At 38.4% G+C, this 13,785-nt stretch overlaps 1 protein-coding gene across 1 annotated transcript in view; it reads left to right on the top strand.

Moving 5' to 3' along the window:
- LOC150079332 (corticotropin-releasing hormone receptor 1-like) overlaps positions 1-13,785 on the top strand; it is a 370,784-nt gene that overhangs the window by 76,054 nt on the left and 280,945 nt on the right. Inside the window, exon 2 of the mRNA XM_090382673.1 lies at positions 3,663-3,785. Within this exon, the coding sequence (XP_090238799.1) occupies positions 3,663-3,785 (123 nt within the window). The remainder of the gene's footprint in view (positions 1-3,662; positions 3,786-13,785) is intronic.

Below are 13,785 nucleotides of genomic sequence, written 5' to 3'. Positions count from 1 at the left end.
GACGTGTTAAAGTAAATATGTAATTAGGTGACCACAGGTCACCCAAATACATATATACTTTACTTTGGCACTCACATGACTGCCAAAATACTGTAATATTTTTGTATTCTTTCTATATTGTGAACTCCTGACGTTAAGTGGTGGCTGCCATATTGTGCACATCAATAGTTATCACATTAAACATTCTGAAAGACAAAAGATTTCGCATATGTATTCTTGGAATAAATGTGGTAGCTCAATTACGAGCTCTATAAAATATGCGCATCCTTTCGATATTATCATATATCGTATAAGGCGAAAAAAATTCATATTATTTACTTTATTTATTTTGTTACTTCCGAGGTAGTAAAAACAACTTGTATTCTATTCGTGGAGTAGGCTACAAACACTCACATGATGTTCCAGGTCTTGCCTATGGAATAAGGCTGAAATCTGAATCTTCGGATCACCTCCCTCAATACAACCAATTCCATGAGTTTATCCAAAAAGAAGTCATGCGCTACATCACGGTATTATGATGGTGTTCCATCTTACTAGAATATCAGTATTCTTAATTGTCTTCTAGGTGCGTCATGAGCGAATCTTCAGCACATCGAGAGATATTATCCACATTACGGCCTTATTCGATTTTCGTACAAAATACACAAATGCTTACCACCGGATTTTCTTTATTTTATAATTAACTTTCAGATGACCATGAAACAAGCAGACAGTTCAGTGGACCTTTATTTAATTCTAATTCAATGTCCAGAAGCATTTTAGCTCACCAAAATAATGAAATAAGAAAATCTTAGGATCACAGCATTTTAAAAATGTAAATAAAATTGTAAAAGTTTTCTGTTTTGTAAAATTTCATGGAATCTAAGTGCAGAGAATAGCTGAATTCTTTCTTCGAGTCAATATAATCATTTCATCAGAATGATGCCGAAAGGAAATCGCTGATTACAGCGGAATATGAACAGCCTCTAAAGACATAACGGTCTCTACTTGAGATAAATGGAAGCGATAAAAGGCAATCGTTTAGAGAAGACAGATGGTACACATTACTGTAAATCTACTAGTATAGAAATAAATCGATTGTGTTGGTAGCGACAGGTTACCCTTGGTTAATATAAAGAAAAGCTGTCGTAGAGTTATTGCACACTTTGGCTTTTTCATATTGTTTTTTTAACGCCAAATAATCATGCTGACTTAAAAATAGAATATTCAGCGGACGAATATTCCACACATAGAAAAACAATTATACACTTAAATTTGCTTTCTCAAAAGCAAGACTCCATGGAGACCTTCTAACGTTAATTAAAGTAACCATACTGATCATTTTATTTATTTTTTTTCTTTTTTGCTAAAGTCAATTTGAAATTTTAGAAGTAATTAAGAAGAAAAAACTCCCTTTATTAAGATATTGTAATTGAATATCTCTGTGAAGTCTTTTTATTTGCGGTTTTATGGTCCAACTTTAAACCCAACTAACAGAACTGGAGAATACTAATTATCCTGCAACCTGCATCGCTGCTTTTTTCCAAAATAAGAGTTTAAGTGGATTGCCGAATGAATTGCTCTCCAAATTTATATTTTATTTAATGCTGAAACTTAAAAGTTATCAATAATTTGAGATCTTAAAGTTTATTTTCTCTTGACAATTGCTTAGGGAATTTCTGAATGCAACACCTGTTAATTGAAATTGTCTTTGAAAAATCTACCGTCAAAGGATTTATTTTATAATAAGAACTATTTGATGAAAAGGCTAATTATTTCTTACAGCGCTGTCAGTCTTCATCGGTTGCTTAATTTTTCTGGTACTTATCAAATATTCACTTATCTTTTCAAAGGGAGAAGAGGGAAAAAATATGTAGGTGTTGTCCCTTTCTCGTGAATAAATGTTCAAGAAGAGAATCGCTTCAGTTTTCTTTTTATTTATTTTTTTTTCTTTTTGGAAGAGCTTATTACTCAGATGAAAGACTGCTTAATGAATAAATTAATTTTGCTGAAGCAAGCTTAATAATTATATAACTAAACCCAAAGCGAATAAGGTCAATTAAAACGTCATCCATAATCATTAAACCTGACACATCGTTGAACATTTACAAACAGTTAACAAGTTTCTATAAAAAAATCAAATTTAATAAAGTGAGATTATCGGCGCTAATACCCTAATGTTCAAACCTTAGGTAACAAATAAGCTTTTATCAATTACACCTTAATGAGTTAAAATAATCATTATAAGTACATAAAAATATGCTGAATATAACGAATTGAAACAACTTACAAGGTCTTTCTAAAGTGTGAAGCAAGCGGCTACGTAACCTTTTTAAAATCGACAATTTAAACCTTCGTTGTTTAAATAGCTTGCCAGGGTGTAAATTAATAGACAGAGATGGGAAGCGAGTCAAACTCAAGGAAATGGCAAATTGTTAATTCTTAGTCTGTTATTTCCTATGATTAAGTGAAGACATTTTCCCTCATCTTTCAATAGGAGTCTCCAGAAATGTTCCTAATATTTTGTGAACAATATCATTTCAAACCGTGTGTAATCAATCCGCAATTCTGGATATTTCTGTTTATTTTATGATATTTCTTTAGATATTCTATCTTTATATAACTCTATAAAGATCTGATAGGTGATCGATGAATTCAACAAATGTATTAAGTGCACTGAAGCGAAAAGGATTTCTGTGTAATGTACATTCTTATTGTAAGAGTCAAGTACGTGTATACGCATATGGGTTTAACTATCGATTGATTACGAAGTGCCAAGCGCTTTGCAGGTCATCCATGGCTTCGTTTATTTATTTATTTGTTTCATTTATTAATAACCGGTGTGTGGCATCGTGGAAATAGACAGACTTGGAATCCGTGCTTTGAATAGACAGCTGATTGCCCGTCTCTGTGTGCATGAATCAAACAGGCGACAAATAGAACGGAGATGACATCTGGCTATCTTAAGCTCGTCTCTTTGAATTCTATCCAATCTTGGTTTATCCAAGTAAGTACTCTAACATCATGTCCCAAATGTGACTAGATGATTTACATTTAATTGTTCAACCTCAGGTTTAATCGTTAAGACAATAGTACGAAATAATCCCCTCCTACTATTGCAGCGTAAAAGGCAAACTGCAGCCATTATCAACCCACTGCAGGATGGAAGCCTCCTCAACAATTCATGCTGAGGGAAACGGAACATAATCTGCCATGCCTGTCCAGTGCGGATTGGCAGATCGACCGTATTTAGCAGTCAGGGGCTTGAACCCCGGTCTACTCGAGGAGCGTGTGCTACTGCACTCCCGCTCCTGACCACTCGGCTACGGAAGCCCCTAGATTGCAGCGTATAATGTCTAAACATCACCTTTAAAACATTTTAAACTGACTTTCCCAGCAGAATAATTCACTGAAGGATTCCAGGACTAAACTGTTATACACAGATGGAATGCAGACTAATGACATTCTTGAGAACTTGCTGGATGATTTCAGTTTCATATCCTTTACCCTAAAAGCAGTTGGATATTTTCCCACAAAGGGTAAAAATATATGTGCTTATCCATGTTATCAAAATCAAAAATCTATAAACAAAATATCGCTTATGACAGTAACATTTTACCACCCTACTCAAGTACCATATTGTTATTAGTCAATGTATTGCAACAGTTTTTGTTCGATTGTAGGTGTGTACTGTGATGCGTTCTGGGATACATTCTACTGCTGGCCAGCAACTCTTGCAGGAAGTACAGTGTCCAGACAATGTACAGAAATCATCGAGGAAATTAATGTTTCCTTTGACTCCTCAGGTAAGTTACGTTGTGTTTTTTTTTTTTTTTTTTTTTCATGTATTTAATGTTATTTTGTATTAGCTTAACACGAAAAGTAACATAAAATCGTTATATTACTTCTTACTCCATCATTTCTGGTTTGACAGTTCTCCATGTGTCAATTCTGAAATTGCTTATTCAGCTCGCTTGATAGGGTATAACCTCTTCACTTTTGACACCTGACCCAAAGACAGCTTATCCCAACTTTGTGAAGATAAGCTATCTTCAAGGTATCTCGTAGATTCTATTCCTTCAGCAGGATGTTACTTTTCACTCAACAGCCAAACTGAAGGATTTTTAAATGATTTTTTTATGAAAAACCCCAAACACGAAAGGTATCAAAACCTACAGTACTTAGTACCGTACATGGGTTGAAGGAGAAGTATGGGGGGGAGGGGGATGCCGGAAACTTTGCTCTAGAGACTAAACTTGGGTTTCACCACTTCAAGCCTCCAATAAGCAAAGTGGTGGTATTTCACCGGTTGATGAAAGTCATCTACCACCTATGATTAAGTTTTAGCCAGTAAAATAATTTAATTTCAAATAGATATTTGTAATCAAAGATATTCAGTATCCATTTGTAATTAAATTATTTTACTGGCTAACACTTAATCATCATTTACCATGGATCCCAGTACAACAGGCCCATTTGTCCTGAAGGGTTTTTAGTTCAAAGTTAAGAAAAACTACCCGCTGGTTAAGAAAGTCAGCGCATAACTAGGTGATCCATTCCCATTAGGAATCCATTCTCATGTATTGCATTTTCATTTTAAAATTCATTTTCTTTATAAAGTTCACTTAAAATTTATTTTTAAAAAATTATGACTGAACTGAACATACCGAAAATTTTTTTCGGTATGTACAGTTCATATTATAAAATATGTAGTGCGCATCCGTATATTCCACCCGATATATGTCTGTAAGAACCGATACTTGTTTCACGATGTCTGAATTCGACTAAAATTTTTCTAATACATGGTATGGTTCTGTTCACACTACTGGTTGGTTTCAAACTATTAATATCTAATAAGAGAACTTATGTTGGTCACGAAAGCCATAATTAGACTATGAATACTTTACTCATGTAACGTGTGTAGTTCAATTAAAACAGAAAATTTTTGTAAAAGCCCACACCCAACGGAATAAGGTCAATAATTCAGTGCATAACAATTCGATGTACAAGATAATTAGGTGTATGAGGCAATTTAGTGCGTACTGTTTCACTATATGCGACAATTTGGTGAGTACAACAATTAGATGTATCACATACAGACCATAAATTAAGAAAAACAATAACAAAAGTTTTGGGAAACAGATAATTTTTGGTCACTTAAACGGACGAATGGAGAAATTTAGAAAATAACAGAAAAAATAAATATTTTTTTTATGAATTTATTTTGTGTATTCAAGCCAAACCTAATCGAAGACCTAATCAAGAAAAATGACAACTATAACCTGCACAAGAAGCTTAAAGAAGCTGGAAACATCTACAAACCGGCTCCTATCCCAAGTTTATATACGGACAACAATCAACCTATACTAAGCAAACAAGCCAAACTCGACACCTGGAAGAGCTATATATACAATCTGTTCGGCACCAACAGAAAACCGGCAGAAACGCAACAACAAACACAGGAAGACAATCTCCACATATTAACATCTGAAGTGGAACATGCCATCCGAATAACAAAGCCAGGCAAGGCCTGTGGACCTGATCAGATTCATGTGGAACTGCTGAAACAACTAGACTACAGCAACATCCAACAACTAACGAAATGGTTCAATCAAATCTACAACAACAACGACATTCCATCCGAATGGCTCCAATCCATCTTTGTGGCCCTACCAAAAAAGGCTACCAGCCGGAAATGCGAAGACTTCAGGCTGATCAGTCTAATGAGCCAGGTGCTAAAAGTCTTCCTCAAGGTGATTCAGCAAAGGATAAGATGTAAGTGCGAAAGTGCACTAGGAAACACACAGTTCGGATTCTGCAGGGGACTAGGCACCAGAGAAGCAATTTTCTGTTTACAAATATTGCTACAAAGGTGCTATGAACATCAAAAAGACGTGTATATATGTTTTATTGACTACGAGAAAGCCTTCGATTCAGTAGACCACGACCGCCTAATTGACCGACTGAGAAAACTTGGGCTTGAAAACAATGATATCAACTTTATTACAACTCTCTACTGGAATCAAACAGCCCGGCTTCGCTATGACAACGATCTGACAGACCCAATTCCAATAAAAAAAGGCGTCCGGCAAGGCTGTCCATTATCTCCCATTCTTTTTAACATCTATTCGGAAATGATCTTCGACCAAACACTGGCTGACAAGAACATCGGCATAAAAGTTAACGGACACTACATCAATAACTTAAGATATGCCGATGACACAGCACTAATAGCGGATTCAGAACAAGATTTACAGACCATCTTGAACGAAGTGGACATAGAAAGCCAAGCATGGGGGCTACGAATCAACAAAAAGAAAACAAAGGTGATGAAGGTCAGCAGGACTGCAAGCAAAATCACGATCAAACTAAACAACGAAAAATTAGAGCAAATACACCGCTTCAAGTATCTCGGAGTGCTCATTGATGACCAGCTGAACCATGAGGCCGAAATCAAAAGCAGAATTGAACAAGCCAGGCAGGCATTCACCAAATGGAGAACCCTCCTCACCGACAGAAGCTTGAACATCGTGCTCAAATTACGCACATTGAAATGCTACATCTGGCCAATACTGCTCTACGGTGTAGAAACCTGGACTCTAACATCAGCCACTACAAAAAAGCTCCAGGCCTTCGAAATGTGGCTCTACCGAAGAATGCTGAAAATTCCGTGGACAGCCAAGATAACCAACGCACAGGTCCTGCAGGACATGCACACGGAACGGGACCTGCTCAAAACCATCATCAGCAGGAAATGCAAATACCTAGGTCACATCGCTAGGAACCAACAAAAATATCACCTACTACCACTCATCCTGGAGGGAAAGATCGAAGGCAAGAAACGCCCAGGCAGACCGAAAATGGCATGGCTAGATAACATCAACACCTGGCTTCACATGACAACAGCACAAATTCTACACGCAGCGCTAGACAGAGAACAATATCAAAACGAAGTCGCAAACGCCATTCGGCAGCATTAAAGAAGAAGAAGCCAAACCTACTTATAGACAGGTTGGAAAGTTTGCATATGCCTATTAACTGCACCATGACTGTCCGTCCATACAATAACTTTTCGAAATGGATAGACAATGAAGATAATGGGCACATACCCACTGAAGACAATATGCCAATCTATGCTGCTATTCCAAAACCGTGCAATGGTATCGGAGGCACAGGGTGATGGTTTGTTTTGAGGCTTCCCCTGTCGTTTTTCATAGCTATGTAAGAAACGGTTTGCGGATCCCTTCTGTGTTGGGGCCCGAGTTCATGGTATCGAATCTCATCATGACGGCAGGAATAATTATGGGTGGGCGCATGGTCCTCCCTCCACCGGGTAACTCCAGTTTTTTTTTTTTTTTTTTTCTTTTTTAATCAAACAACCAAGGCAAATCGACAAAACATATGCAATTTACTGCCATTGTATACAGGCACCTCACAGCTTTAGATGATTTGCGCAAAAGTAAACACCTTTTAACTACCTTTCTCCGTGCTAACCAAGTGTTTTCTGGATTAATCCTTAATCAGGGGAGTTGAGAGCCACCACAGGCTCTGGGAAAACTGCCTTTCCCTGTAGGGGATTCGGTCTCCAATTCCGACTCCTCTCCAAAATGCCAAGGCAGCTTACTCGTCTGCCCCCGTTCGATACCCCTGCAATTAAATCCATCTCCGGAACTATAGTACCACCAACTTTAACTGCTTTCAATAAAATGTTGGTTGCAAAACGAAAACGTCAGAAGATAAGCTTGTTTGGTTCGGTTTTTTTTTTTTTTTTTTTAGGAGCATTAGCAAATAAGGCCATATTGCTCCGGGATATGCGGTGGTCATTCCCTGACCTTTCCGCATCCTCCGTATTTGGTGGTGACGGGCTCGAACCCCTAGAAGATAAGCATAAACGCTAGAAGATGCGTATAACGCAGTATCCATTAATGCGCTATACTTTTGGTCTCCTGAACAATTTATCCCCATATGAATTTCTTGAAAGTCATCTGAAAACCTACAGAAGCGAAAGCAAAGTAATTAAAAGTAACCGAAAGGAAAGTAATTATTTTCCCAATCTTTAACCTACCCGTGTCATTTTTTTTATAGGATCTCCCTAAAAATGTAGAATGTGCATTAAAATTCGAAGGTGGTTAGTGCGCTTTATCAAAAATAAGAACAGTACAGTGGTAACTAAATTAGCCATTTACAGCAAATGTTAAAATTTTTGCATTTTCGGTCTTGATTTGTCACACATCGAATTCCCGCATAAAATTCACCGAATCGTCGTACTCATCAGATGTTGTCATACACCAAAACTGTCCTTCACCGAATCGTCGTACTCATCAGATGTTGTCATACACCAAAACTGTCTTTCACCGAATCGTCGCATACATAACTTTGTAATATTTGAGTGTAAAATTTTTCTCCATTTTGCCCATCAATGATGAGTGCTGATCTCTGCCTTATTTATATACTCATTTTTTATACTCTCAGTATAAAGACTGGTTATCAGGTTGTCATAGTGTAGGTCTCGCCCACCGCCTCCAAACTAGTAAAACTCTGACGACGCTGGCCCCGAGTGCCAAGCGAGTGATCTAGCGATTTTCAAAGCGTATTTTCTATAAAGAAGTGGTTAAAGATTTCTAAAGCCTTTTTACATTTGTACTTTCAAAGTTATTTATTTTCTGGTTCTTTTTAAATAAAGAAGGAAGCCTCCTATAAGAAAGGAAAGACACCTTTCTTTTGTATATATAACTAACTTTTCGAACACACTAACCACTAATTTCTTATCGCTTGGTCATTGATGGCACCACTCCTGCCTCCATGTGGCGGGGCCGGTAACCTGGGGATAAATCGACCCTCGGGACTAAGAGGAGCAGATATGGAAACCAATGAATTTCCTCGTCTAAAGCCCAAGAGCGCTCAATGTGAAAACCATGAAACGAACAATGACTTCTCTACCTCTAAGAGAAAGAAAAAAGACGCTGGCAGACAGGAATCACCAGCCTTCCTGATTATCCATTCTCTGTCGGCACAACCTGTTAGCAAGCTCTCCCCTTTCATCATACAACGATGCCTGGAATATGCAGCAGCATCACAAAAAATGGTGAAAGGTCTCCAATCCGGGGACTTGTTAATAGAGACTTCTCTCCCAAGTCACTCGGCGCCTCCGTAGCCAGGTGGGAAGGAGCAGCAGTGCGCAGCACACGCTTCTTGATTAGACCGCGGTTCGAGCCCGTCACCACCAAATACGGAGGATGCGGAGAGGTCAAGGAATGACCACTGCATATCCCGGAGCAATATGGCCTTAGTTGCTAATGCTCCTAAAAAAAAAAAAACCAACCAAACCCAAGTCACTCTGAACAATTATTAAGACTCACTACTTTAAGCGGAATTCCAATTCAAGTCACTCCACATAACACCCTGGATTTGTCCAAGAGTGTTATCACTGAGTGGGATCTATTGAACGTTTCTGAAGAAGAAATAGTGCAGGAACTAAACGAACAAAATGTAACTCAAGCAAAATGAATCATGATACGAAAAGATGGTACCTTAGTCCCAACATGTAACATAATTCTAACCTTCAATACACCGAATCTACCAGCTTCAGTCAAAGCAGGTTACTTAAATTGCCGTGTTCGACCCTTTATCGCAAATCCCCTAAGATGCTACAAATGTCAGAAATTTGGTCACTCCCAGACAGCATGCTATGGCGTTTCAACATGTCCAAACTGTGGCTCTACAACTCATAGCCAGTCACAGAATGCAAGGCACAAACTCCGCAACTCCGCAGTGTCCTAATTGCAGGGGCAACCATCCAGCATACTCTAAAGAATGTGATCTCTGGAAGCTAGGGAAGAAAATACAAAAATACAAGACTGAAAATAAAGTCTCATATCAAGAAGCTAGAAAACAAATTAAACTAATCATGCCAAAAAGCTCTTATGCCTCGGCTATCCACTCTCACCAATCAGTAGCATGTCAGACAGAAGTGTCACTCTCTCTCCAGATAAATCGATCGCAGACTGGGCTCGATCAGTTCTATCGACTCAGCTTACATCTAAGCCAAAGACAGTAGATCAAAGTAACAATACATCTCTCACAGTTCCAAAACATAACCCACAGTAAAGTAACAGAAAAACTGCAAAAATCCGATCCTATTGAGATTAATCAACCTTCCCCCCCTCAACAAGGAGGGATACTGATGATATGATCACCCAAGATCTTCTCGAATTACATGCAGATGGTGAAATGGAAGATAACAATGATTCAACACGCCTCAACTTTCCCAGAAAAGAAAAATCTAAACCAGATCGTCACAAACAAGCTGATCGGGCTAGCCAGGTGGGTAAAGTGCCTGCCTGGCAACCCAAAGGTCGCGGGTTCGAATCCCGCTTCGGGCTTTGCATTATCGCCACAGAAGCCGATGCGCCAACAACTACCAAAAAAAAAAAAAAAAAAGTCACAAACAACCCATTTATAAAAAGCAGCCAGATTCATTTCCCTCTTACAAATCCAAATAATGGAATATGTCATACAATATGAACTGTAGAGGCCTTCGCAGTAACATCGATGATATCCATGAATTAATTCACCACTACAGACCTCTTGCAATGTGCTTGTAGGAAACGAATATGACACCTCAGATCTCAATCACAATAAAAATTATACTATGTTCAGGCAAGTTAGCGCTGGCACTAACAGTGCTCACGGAGGAGTAGCAATACTCGTGGATTCAAGCATCTCCTCCAGACGCATCCCTTTACAAACCGCCTTAGAAGCTGTTGCCACTCGCGTTGTAAATGGTATTACTCTGACACTGATTTCAATCTATCTTCCGTCAAATCATGAATATACTATTCAGGAAATCGAAGATCTTGTTTTGCAGTTACCATCTCCATTTTGTTTACTAAGAGACTTTAATGCCCACCATCCACTATGGGGTTCCCCTGTCCCAGAAAAACGAGGAAAGCTTATTGAACTGTTGATAGACAGGCAGAATTTAACTTTACTAAATACTGGCACGCCCACGTATATCCGTCTACCTACAGGTTCAACATCTGCAATAGACCTTTCCATTTGTTCCCTAATCCTCTTCCCAAGTATAGATTGGGTAACTCTAAGTGATCCTTATAGCAGCGACCATTATCCGATAATCTGCAAAATTCAAACATTGTTCCTTCCCAACAGAAAATCCAAGTAAATGAAAATTTTCAAGGGCTGACTGGACAAAATACAGAACGCACTTATCATTTGACAACTATATCATTCAGTCCTGTTCCATCAACAGTGTTACTGAGCACATCACAAATAAAATTCTGACAGCCGCATCCACTACCATTCGTCAATAACAAGTAAAAAATAATCGGAAAATAAATTACTGGTGGAATTAAGACTGCAATTATGCGAAAAAAGGGAAAAACAAAGCGTGGAACCTTTTCCGCAAACATCCAACCACCTCCAATCTTATTAATTATAAATGTCTTAGAGCAAAAGCTCGTTACATCAGACGTAAAGCAAAAAAAGAAAACTGGATTAAATTCGCCTCATCAGTAAATAAAAATACCGATATCAGATTAATCTGGAGAAAAATAAAATGTTTCAACAGTAAATTTCCTCCTTTATCCACCCCACTACTGAACTGGAATGGACAGGAGCTTTCTACTCCTACAGAAAAAAAAAAAAAAAAAAAAAAAACAAATGCACTGGGGATCGTATTTTCTCAGTTGTCCTCTTCTGTCGCCTACAAACAAACATTGCAAAAACTTAAAACAGTTGCAAAGAAATCCAAATTAAATTTCACTGACAATTCCGCTTTACCTTATAATCAACCATTTACCATGCTTGAGCTGCAGCAATCCCTTACCAACTCAAGAAACAGTGCTGCTGGCCCTGATGGGATATATCATGTAATGCTCCGAAATTTGGATCAAAGATCACTCTCCTTGCTGCTCATATTTTTCAATCGAATTTTTTTCCGAATATACCGTCCCAAGTTCCTGGAGTCATTCTCATGTACTAACATTTGCATAGCCCGGTAAAGATCATTCTGTTCCGCAAAAATTACAGACCGATGTCCCTTACCAGCTGTCTCAGCAAAACCCTCGAGAAAATGTTACATCGCCGTCTCACTTGGTTCTGGAGTCCCAAAACTTGATTAACAACAACCAATTTGGATTCCGGAAAAACAGATCTTCATTGGATCTCATGATCAAAACCGAGACAAAAATTAGAAATGCTTTCATCAAGAAGGAACATCTAGTCATGGTCTGTCTTGACGTTGAGAAAGCCTTTGACACTACATGGCGTTTTGGCATCTTAAAAGATCTACATTCTCTTGGTCTGAAAGGTAATTTACCATACTTTATCCAGATTTTTCTTCGACAGAGATCCTTTCAAGTCCGTTACCGGGGAACCCTCGCTAAGATCTTTACCCAAGGAGAAGGAATTCTGCAAGGGTCTGTTCTCAGTGCCACTTTGTTTGCAATGAGAATGAACCGTATAATTGAACTCATTCCGAAAACTGTGGATTCGTACCTTTTCGCAGACGATCTCTCAATTTCCTGTCATTCTCAAAACATGCATTACATTGAACGCCAACTACAAATATCAATCAATTGCATTCTGACATGGATGACACAAAATGGTTATAGACTATCCACCCAGAAATCTACTGCCATTCACTTTTGTACCAGACGCAATATGCATCCTGAACCCGAGCTGCACTTGAATAACCATCCTCTTCCCATAGCTAATAGTATTCGTCTACTAGATTATTCTTCGACAGAAAGTTAAACTTCCAAAAGCACATTGAATATCTCCGGACTACTTGTCAAAAAAAAAAAAAAAAAAACTGAACATACCCAAAGTCTTATCAGCGACAACATGAGGAGCACATCGTTACAGCCTGCTTCACTTATACAGAACCATAATTAGATCACGCCTGGATTACGGCGCGCCTGTTTTCGATTCTGCTAGGGAGAGAGTGTTTTATCTCGCCTCAACCCTATTCAACATTCAGCTCTTAGAACAGCACTAGGTGCGTTAAGAACATCTCCAGTGCAAAGTTTGTATGTTGAAGCCCATGAACATCCTCTAAATATCAGGAGAAAGATGTTGCTGTTGAACTATGCAACCAAGATCCGAAGCCAGGTGACCCATCCTAATTGGTCAATACTTTATGATCCGGTGTATGTGACCTTCTATAGAAAAAACCTACAGACAGTTCGGCCTGCTGATATTAGGCTAAAGCATCTAGCAGAAGATTGGGATATACACTTCAATAAAATCTTGCAAGATCCTATAGATCCCGACCCTCCATGTTCTGTCATCATACCATATTGTGACAATTATTTCCATCAGTGGGGAAAACTCTCTATCAGGCATTAAAATCCAATAGCTACACATTGAGCATTTTTTTAATGAAAACTCCAAACACGAAAGGTATCAAAACCTATAGTACTTAGCTAATAGTATCGTGCATGGGGTGAAGGAGAAGTATGGGGGAGGGGGATGCCGGAAACTTTGCTCTAGAGACTAAACATGGGTTTCACCACTTCAAGCCTCCAATAAGCAAAGTGGTGGTATTTCATCGGTTGATGAAAGTCATCTACCACCTTCAACATTATCCCGAATTCGCTAAAATATATACAGATGGATCGAAGTCTGAGAGTGGATCGGGTGCAGCAGTAGTACCCCCTGATACTACCATTTCTCTATCTCTTCCAACAGAGTGTAGTAGCTACACGACTGAATTATATGCCATAAAACTTGCATTAGAAAATATTTTCCATATGTCAATTCAAAAGAGCATAATATACGCAGACT

Source organism: Mastigoproctus giganteus, chromosome 10 (assembly GCF_048544385.1).
Source record: "Mastigoproctus giganteus isolate SK-2022 chromosome 10, ASM4854438v1, whole genome shotgun sequence".
NCBI lineage: Eukaryota > Metazoa > Arthropoda > Arachnida > Uropygi > Thelyphonidae > Mastigoproctus > Mastigoproctus giganteus.
This window is presented reverse-complemented; position numbering and strand designations above follow the sequence as displayed.